At 46.2% G+C, this 10,043-nt stretch overlaps 1 protein-coding gene across 3 annotated transcripts in view; it reads left to right on the top strand.

The window, feature by feature from the left end:
• Positions 1-8,346: 8,346 nt before the first annotated feature.
• The window catches only part of SFSWAP (splicing factor SWAP), a 108,971-nt gene continuing 107,274 nt past the window's right edge, over positions 8,347-10,043 (top strand). For 2 of the 3 annotated variants that reach the window (XM_032228793.1, XM_032228792.1), the window contains exon 1: positions 8,347-8,790. In XM_032228793.1, coding sequence (XP_032084684.1) covers positions 8,504-8,790 — 287 coding nt within the window. In that variant the 5' untranslated portion in view covers positions 8,347-8,503. The remainder of the gene's footprint in view (positions 8,791-10,043) is intronic. The other variant, XM_032228797.1, reaches the window with a different exon arrangement.

Below are 10,043 nucleotides of genomic sequence, written 5' to 3'. Positions count from 1 at the left end.
GTTTTGTCTGTTGGGCCTTCAGTAGATTTTTGTTCTTTACTTCGATTAATAGATGTTCTTGACTTTCTTTTAAATAATCAGCCAGTGCATGTTTTTCTTCTTCAACTGTTTGCTTCACTTGTAATAATCCTCTGCCACCTGATTTTCAGGGCAGATATAGTCTATCAGTATCACCACGTGGATGTAAACTATAGTGCATTGTCATTAGTTTCCTGGTTTTTCGGTCCAAAATGTCCAAATCAGCTTGTGTTCAGTTAACTATACCAGCTGTGTATCTTATAACTGGTATTGCCCAGGTATTTATGGCCTTGATTGTATTTCCACCATTCAATTTAGATTTCAAAATTTTCCTAACTCTGTTGGTGTACTCTCGCCTGACAATAATTTTTACTTCTCCATGCTTGATATTATCCAACTGCAGAATGCCTAAGTATTTGTAGGCTTCATTTTCATTGCATTTAATTAGTTGGCCATTGGGCATTTCATATTTGGCATGCCCAAATATGGGAGGGAGCACACTCTTTCCCTTTTATATAAGATAAATATATATATATATAAGATTTAACTTGTGGTTTTCATTCTGCTTGCTCAAAAAGAAAATGGTTTAGTACAATATTTAAACCATGGTTTTTTGCACGTTGCTTCTTTCTAAGACCCTAAGGAGAATGCAGAGAATACAATTCAACAACCCCAGGAGGGGGGTAGTTCAGAGGTAGCGCAAACAAATTTCATTTCCTAGCGGTTGTTTGATCAACACATGTGACACTCTGGAGTCGTGCTGGTGAATTTCATTGTCCTCCTGTTTGAAATAGTTCACAGGCCAATGGCTATGGGAGGAAGAGAAGACGTGATTGAAAAGGGAAATGGGAAAAAAAAGAGTTTGGAAAATCTCAAATACACAAAGAGAGAGCACCTCCGTATTCACATTATTCCACAAATCTTCTTCCTTGATCTTGAAACAACATACAATAACAGGGCTGGAAGGGACCTTGGAGGCCTTCTAATCCAATCCCTGTTCAAGCAGGAAACCCTACACCATTTCAGACAAATGGATGTCCAGTCTCTTCTTTTAAAAAAAAGTTGGATGGAGCTGTCCAGTCTCTTCTTAAAAGTCTCCAGTGATGGAGCAGCCACAACTTCTGGAGGCATTGCTGGATTGTTCTCATTGTCAGGAAATTTCTCCTTTGTTCTGGGTTGGATCATGCATTGATAAGGTTCCCTCTATTACTTTCTTGTGCTCTCATGCTTTGGAGAATGCATCAGCTTCTTCTTCTCTGTGATAGCCCTTCAAGTACTAGAAGACTGCTAACATGTCATCCATAGTCCTTCTTTTCATTAAGCTAGACATTACCCAATTCCTGCAACTATTCTTCATATGTTTTAGCCTCCAGAGTCCAGACCCCAAATCTTCTTTTTGTTGCTACTGATTCTGTTCTAAAGAGGAATTATTGAGTCTGCCATCTGCACCTCCATAACAGTCTGGTTGGCTCTGCAACCCAACAAGAGAGACACAGACTTCAGAGGAGAATCAGAACTGCAGAAAAAAACAATTACTAGCAACCTGCCTTCCATTGACTCATGCAGTGTACAGTGCACACTGCACGAATCAAAAAGAGGGCTGTGAAAATATCTACAGACCCCTCACATCCTGGACATAAATTGTTTCAACTCCTATGAGACATTATAGGGCACTGCACACCAGAACAACTAGACACAAGGACAGTTTTTCCCTGAATGCCATCACTCTGCTAAACAAATAATTCCCACAACACTGTCAAATTATCTACTAAGACTGTATACTATTATTCTTCCCAACCTTCCTAGTACCTATCTCTTCCCACTTATAACTATAACCATGTTGCTTGTATCTTTACAACAATTGATATTGTTTTATTTGTTTCCAGGTACAATTTGATTGCTTATTAGTAACCTACAACTATCACTAAGTGATTATGAGTCTTATGATTCTTAATGAACGTATTCTATTTTATTTTTCTTTATGTATACTGAGCATTTGCACCAAAGACAAATTCCTTGTGTGTCCAATCACACTTGGCCAATAAAGAATTCTATTCTATTCTATTCTATCCTACCCAACCCTACCCTACCCTATTCATCGTACACTGAATAGCTAAGGGAAGTAGGTATACCTAGCCCCATGAAGAGAAGGATTGGAGGGGACATGATAATTGCCCCTAGGCCAGCATTGCAGTGTTGTTGTGAGTGTTAGAATAGAATAGAATAGAATAGAATAACAGAATTGGAAGGGACTTTGGAGGTCTTCTAATCCAACCCCCTGCTTAGGCAGGAAACCCTACACCTCTTCAGACAAATGGTTATCTTCTTAGCCTCCAGTAACTCATCCTCTCGGTTGCTCTTCTCTGCACTCTTTCTAGAGTCTCAACATCTTTTTTGTATTGTGGGGATCAGAGGGGGATGCAATATTTCAAGGGTGGCCTCCCCAAGGCAAGATAAAGCTGCAGTGCTTCAACCTATTCTATTTGTTTCAACTTCCTCCTATTACCCAAGCGATGGAGTAGAATTTATCCTGCTCTCCCACTCTTCCCCAAAACAGCCTTTTCCTCTTTCCTTCCCCCTCCCACCTCCAAAGCAGGTGGGAAAACAATTCAGTGGAGGACACAAAAGGCACAAAAGAAGCATACAAGGCTAAATGGAAATTTATTCCTAAGTCAACATTGTGCTTTGAAAATGCAAAGTGGCATAAGATGCAGAGTTTGAGTGCCAATATTTGCAAATTGCCTAAACCTACAATTGTTCAATCAAGAAGCAGCTTTTAAGTGCGAGGCCAGTCCACTGAATGCAAGGAAGGGATTTTATATCCATCTAATATTCGTTAGTTTGTTCCATAAACAAACATACCTACCTACCTACCTACCTACCTATCTACCTACGTACGTACGTACGTACACACACACACACTAGCTGGATCCCCGTGGTTCGTGACAAAACTATGTGATTGGGCTATACAGGAGAAATTAGGTTCACAATCCATTGGCTGAATGGTGGTGGGTGACTGAAAGACAATAAGGGAATATCGCCTTGAGTCCATAGATGGAAGGCATAAACATTTTGGTGAGGTATAGTATTGTAAGGCGCCCCAGACTGCTCCTGAGAGAAGGGGTGGAACATCTACCAGTTTGAACTGAGGTAACAGAATGTAAGGCAACTGGCAGAGTTCTTTTCAGGTGGGGAGGGGGAGTAGAATGTCTAACTCTTTAGCATCAGATCATGTTAATATAAGGCAACTGGCAGTAGGAATAGAGTTCTTTTCAGGTGGGGAGGGGGGAGTAGAACTCCTTAACATCAGAGCATTTTAATTACTGTATAAAAATACTAATGTTCTGATGATCATTTCAAAAAATCTTTCTTAGCTAGCACCTAGAAGACAAGAGAAACATATATGTCAAATTTCAAGCTTGTAGGCTTTACGGTTCTGGAGATTTCGTGGTGAGTGAGTGGTATTTGCCTTTTATATATATAGAAGATTGATAGGATTGATTCCAGAATACCTCAGAATTTACCAGATTCAGGGCATAAGTAACTCATTCAAAGTAAATTAGTTTTGCAATTATTTGTCAACATGTCACAGACTGGGTGACATCAAGTATAACCAGGAATTCTGGGACTTAGAAGTACACATGGCTGGGGAATTCTGGGACTTGTAGTCTACAGGTCTTAAAAGTCCCTGGGATTGAGAATCATTGCTTTAAAGCAAGAACAGCACCTTAATAATGAAGGCGTGAGTGGGAAGGGCATATTGTTACAGTAGTCCTCAGCTTATGACCACATTTGGAAGAAATTCCATTGCTAGGCATGGAGGGTGTTAAGTGAATTGCCACTAGTTTTATGACCTTTTTTGCCAAGCAAATCACGGTAGATGTTAAATGAACAATGAGGTCATTAAGTGAATGTAGGGATTTCCCTTCTCCCCCTTTTCCAAACAGGAAAGGCTTCATTGTCCCAAAGATGCTTTTTTTCAAGAAGCAACTGGACTTTGTTTTTTTTTAAAGACATTTTACTTCTCATCCAAGAAGCTTCTTCAGCTCTGACTGAATGGAAGGATTTATACTCCTTGCAGACAGCTGGTCATTTGCATTCTTTGAGTCATTGAGGCCACTTGGAGGTTTATCTGCGCCCTTGGGGCCACCTGAATGGTGCAAATGGATGTGGAGCCTTCTTGGCTTCAGGATGTTTTCTGCCCTGTGTCCCTTCACTGTTGACCACTGTTGCTCCACACCTATTTGCACTACTCAGGTGACCATAAGAACACAGAAAAACCTCCAGGTAGCCTCAACAACTTTCTAAAAGGATGCAAATGATCAGCTGCCTGCAAATGATATAAATCCTTCCATTTCCCACTATCCAGTCAGAACTGAGAAGCTTCTTAGATGAGAAGCAAAATGTCTTCAAAGAAAAACAAGAAAGTCCAGTTGCCTGTTGAAAAAAAAGCAATTTTCGGACAACCCTGGCCTGGATGATCAAGAATCTCTATAGACAAAATCTTCATTGGTTGAACTTCTTCCTGAAATGCAAAATTTTAACAGCTTCACTTGGGAACTAACACAGCAGTACTGTTGCTTATCACTACAGAAGCCCATAAAGCCATCAATCAGTGCTGCCATAAATAACACTATAAACACAATCTGCAACACTTTTCTGTTTTAAAAACTTTTATTATCAGGATATGAAATACAAATATATATATTTAGAGAAAGGGGGTCCATTTATTTTCCAAAGCACCAGAAGGCAAGACAAGAAACAATGGATGAAATCAAGAAGAGAAGTAACCTGGAATTAAGGAGAAACTTCCTAACAGTGAGGATAATTAACCTGTGGAACAATTTGCCACCAGAAGCTTCATCCCTGGAGGTTTTGAAGAAGAGACTGAAAAGTCATTTTTCTGAAATGGTATATGGTGGTTTATGGTTTTATTATTTATAGGCCACCCTTTTCCGTGAGGGGACTCAGGGCGGCTTACAATATATAGGGAAGGGAGTACAAGACAGTAAGACATAAAACAATACATAAGTAAAAATAGTACACAACATTCATCATTCGGGTGGGGACGGATTGTGATCTTTATCCCCAGGCCTGACGGGATAGCCAGGTCTTGAGGGCTGTGCGGAAGGTCTGGACGGTAGTGAGGGTACGAATCTCCACGGGGAGATCGTTCCAAAGGGTCGGAGCTACTACTGAAAAGGCTCTCCTCCGTGTAGTTGCCAGTCGACACTGACTGGCGGATGGACTCGGAGGAGGCCTAATCTGTGCAATCTAATAGGTCGCAAGGAGGTAATTGGCAGGAGGCGGTCTCTCAAGTACGCAGATCCACTACCATGAAGGGCTTTATGGGTGGTAAGTAGCACCTTGAAGCGCACCCGGAGATCAACAGGTAGCCAGCCCAGCTCGCGGAGGATAGGTGTTATGTGGGCGAACCGAGGTGCACTCACGATCACTCGCGCGGCCGCATTCTGGACTAGCTGAAGTCGCCGGGTGCTCTTCAAGGGCAGCCCCATGTAGAGCACGTTGCAGTATTCCAGCCTAGAGGTCACAAGGGCCCGAGTGACTCTTGTGAGAGCCTCCCGGTTCAGGTAGGGTCCCAACTGGCGCACCAGGCGAACCTGGGCAAATGCCCCCCTGGTCACAGCCGTCAGATGGTGGTCGAAGGTCAGCTGTGGGTCCAGGAGGACTCCCAAGTTGTGAACCCTGTCTGAGGGGTATAAAGTTTGGCCCCCCAGCCTGAGTGATGGAGCATTAGCCAAATTATTGGGAGGGAAACACAACAGCCACTCGGTCTTCTCCGGGTTGAGTACAAGCTTGTTAGCCCTCATCCAGTCCCTAACGGCTTCAAGACCCTGGTTCATCACGTCCACCGCTTCATTGAGTTGGCACGGGGTGGACAGATACAACTGGGTATCGTCCGCGTATTGGTGGTATCTTATCCCGTGCCTCCGAATGATCTCGCCCAGCGGTTTCATGTAGATGTTAAATAGTAGGGGGGATAAGACCGAACCCTGCGGCACCCCATATGTTAGGGGCCTAGGGGTCGATCTCTGCCCCCCCACTAACACCGACTGCGACCTGTCCGAGAGGTAGGAGGAGAACCACTGCAAAACAGTGCCTCCCACCCCCACCTCCCGCAGTCTTCACAGAAGGATACCATGGTCGATGGTATCGAAAGCCGCCGAGAGGTCAAGGAGAACCAGGATGGAGGCATGGCCTCCTTCCCTGGCTCTCCAGAGATCATCGGTCAATGCGACCAAAGCGGTTTCAGTGCTGTAACCAGGTCTGAAGCCGGACTGGAAGGGGTCTAGGTAACTGGCTTCCTCCAAGGACCGTTGAAGCTGGAAGGCCACCACCTTCTCAACAACCTTCCCTACAAAGGGGAGGTTGGAGACTGGACGATAATTGTTGAGAACAGCTGGATCCAAAGATGGTTTCTTCAGGAGGGGTCTCACCACCGCCGCTTTAAGTGTGGAGAGGAAGTGCCCCTCCCGAAGGGAGGCGGTAATAACCGCCTGGATCCAGCCTCGTGTCACCTCACTGCTGTTGGCGACCAACCAGGAGGGACACTGGTCCAGTACACAGGTTGAAGCACTCACAGCTCTCATGGCCTTGTCCACATCCCCAGGGGCAACATCCTGAAACTCAACCCAGGGGTGGTCTACCAATTTATCCTCTTGTGCCTCGGCTGGATCTGCAGAGGTGGAGTCCAAATCCGACCGAAACCGAGCAACCTTGTCCGCTAAGAACTGGACATAATCCTCAGCCCTACCCTGCAAGGGATCCCCCGTATCCCTCCTATGTAGGAGGGAGTGGGTTATCCTAAACAGGGCGGCTGGGCGGGACTCAGCGGACGCAACCAAGGTGGCAATATACGATCTTTTTGCTGTCCTAAGTGCCCTGATGTACTCCTTGGTGCAAGTTGTTAAGAGTGCTCGGTTCGATTCGGATTTATCGGACCTCCATAGGTGCTCTAGGCGTCTCCTCCGGCGCTTCCTCTCCCGGAGCTCCTCGGTGAACCAAGGAGGCCTCCGGGATCCGCCGCCTCGGAGGGGCCGTAGTGGCGCAATCCGGTCAAGGGTCTCCGATGCTGCCGAATACCAGGCAGCAACCAGTCTCCACCGGACTGTGGGTGAGAGTATCAGGAATAACCCCAAGCTCCGTCTGGAACCTCAAAGGGTCCATAAGTCGCCTGGGGCGGAACCACTTGGTCGGTTCCTCCTCCCTACAGTGGGGGTTTGGCCTCCAAAAGTCAAGCCTCAGTAGGCAGTGGTCTGACCACGACAGTATAGGATCTACTGCTTGAGTAGGGGGCGCAGATTAGAACAGGGGTTGCCAACCTTTCAGACGTCATAATTTTAAATCCCGCAGACCACTAATATGAATTTAAAAAAAACAGAAATCGTATTTAGTACAATATAAAAAATACAAATAATTTATCTGTGGATCACCAAAATTTTCTCGTGGACCACCAGTGGTCCACGGACTACCAGTTGGTGACCACTGGACTAGAAGACCTCCAAATGCCCCAACACTGGAAGTCTTTAAAAAGATGTTGGATAACCATTTGTCTGAAGTGGTGTAGGGTTTCCTGCTTAAGCAGAGGGTTGGACTAGAAGACCTCCAAGGTCCCTTCCAACTCTGTTATTGTAGGTTCTAAATTGAAAAGTCCCTTTCAGCTCTATTTTGATTGGGGAAAAAAATGTGCTAAACCACCAGTGTGCTGCAGCTGCCTAGAAAGCCAACGAAGTCCTTAAGCTACATCAATGAAAGGGTTGGATTAGAAGACCTCAAGGGTCCCTTCCAGCTCTGATCCTGAAAATAGTGGGAAAATTGGGGAGGAAAAAATGGAAGGGAACAAAATCTAGAGTAAAGGAAGGGGAGAAAGAGAAGGATTATGTTGTCATCTTCTTATATTGTGCTAAAAAGACTTGGAAGTCGAGTCTTTTTAGCACAATATAAGAAGATAAGAACGTAATCTGCAACTTTGATTACAACCAAGAGAGACTTTTGACACACCTCCTCCCCCCTCTCTTCATTGAAACCGCGCCTCCTTTTCTTTCCCCTGCTCCTCTCCGGACTTTCCATTCTGGGTCGTACTTTCGCCGCCACTTCCAGCAGCCTCCTTTTTTAAACCTTCAACGAATCCCCATCCACGGAACCCCATAATCTTTTCGCTTTGCCTTTCTTCAAAACGCCCGGTTCGAATTTTTTTTCTCCCCCCCCCCCCGCACTGTCAAATCGCCTCAGCGCGTGACGAATCGGCCGAGAAGGTCGTTTCGAATCTGCTAAGGCCGCGGGAAACACTTCCGGTCGTTCCCGTCGTCGGGCCGGAAGTCGCCGTCCGCCATTTTCCCGCGGCTGATGGCGGTGTCAGGAAAGCCGCGGCCGCCGCTGCCCTGCGCGGGGCGGCGGTGAGACGACGCCGAGGCGGCCTCTTCCTTCTCTTTCTCCGGTTTTCGAGCGGCGACTCCTTCTGGCCATGTACGCCGGGCGGCCGAGCGGGACGGAGGCCTCGGCGGTGCCAGCTGGGCGGACCGCGGGAGCGCTCCCGTCAGCGGCGGTGGTAGCGGCGGCTTCGCCCGGCGGCCCGAGCGGCGGCGAAGGCGGCAGTGGAGGCAGCGGCGGGGCGGTGGTCGGTGGCCGCGTGGAGCTGCTGGTCTTCGGCTACGCCTGCAAGCTGTTCCGCGACGACGAGAAGGCGCTGCAGCAGGAGCAAGGCCGCCACCTGATCCCCTGGATGGGCGAGGCCTCCATCATGATCGATAGGTCGGTGCACAGCAACCCCCCCGCCCGACTATCGTTGCTCTCGTTGTTGTGCTTCTCCTTCTCCTCCTCCTGACGGTCCTCGCCCTCCTGGTGGCTCTCTAGGGAGGGTGGAAAGTGGGGGGGGGGGTCTGCCGGGGATCCTCTGCCAAGCAGGACGCGGGAGAGCAGGGCCCAGGCGAGGAAAGGCTTATCCCTGCCTTCTACGAGGAGGGCGGGGCTATAGTTCCCCATCTTTGTCCAGCGTCCCCGTCTGATTTCAGGCAGGCTGGACTACAACTCCCATCCCCATCTGTCTGATTTCAGGCAGGCTGGACTACAGCTCCCATCCCCATCTGTCTTCTCTGATTTTGGACAAGCTGGACTATAATTCGCATCCCCATCTTTGATTTTAGACAGCCTGGACTACAATTCTCATCCCCATCTGTCTCCCCTGTCTGGTTTCAGACAGCCTGGACTACAAATCCCATCCCCATCTGTCTTCCCTGTCTGTTTCAGACAGGCTGGACTGCAACTCCCATCCCCATCCAGCATCCCTGGCTGTTTTCACACAGGCTGGACTACATCTCCCATCCCTGCCGTTCATGGTTTTGGGATATGTTGGACTACAATCCCCATCCAGTATCCCTAGCTGCTTCTGCATACCCTACCCTAAATACTTCCATATTGTTGTACAGAGTTATGAATCTCGTAATCTATAGGTAACATATTAAAATATCTGTGATGTGCTGAATTACGACTCCCATCATCCTTTTCTGCCTTCCTTGTGATCTGTACATGCTGGACTCCCACTGGCCCATCTGTCCAGGTTGGAGACAGCTGCTAAGGCTCCATAATTCCAATAGAATTGGAAATCCAATAAAATAAAATAAAATTTGAATTTTGTTGCTTCCATTTAGCTGTTAGTCTATTGTAGAAGGAATTCCCAAGATTACCAGTTTAAAAAAAAAGTTTTGTGTATTAGGTTGTTGTTACCATATAATATTGGACAGTATTTGTTTTTGTGTAAATCCAATTATATAATTCGAGCTGTCAAAAAAACTGTTCTTCAATTTACTGTAAGTTCTTGGTGAATAAAAAATCTTGCCATCACTGGATTGTAATACCAGGGCATAAATATAATGTAGTGTAACCTTTAAAAAGCTTATTAGTGGAAGTGCTAAGTCACATTTCAACATTTTTTTAAAAAAATCTGCAAATATAGCTTCTGAGTAGCTTTCAGAAATCATGTATTGGATTAATTACCTATGATAGTT

Source organism: Thamnophis elegans, chromosome 13 (genome assembly GCF_009769535.1).
Source record: "Thamnophis elegans isolate rThaEle1 chromosome 13, rThaEle1.pri, whole genome shotgun sequence".
Lineage (NCBI taxonomy): Eukaryota > Metazoa > Chordata > Lepidosauria > Squamata > Colubridae > Thamnophis > Thamnophis elegans.
The sequence above is the reverse complement of the archived record's forward strand: the minus strand, read 5'-3'. Positions and strand labels throughout refer to the sequence as shown.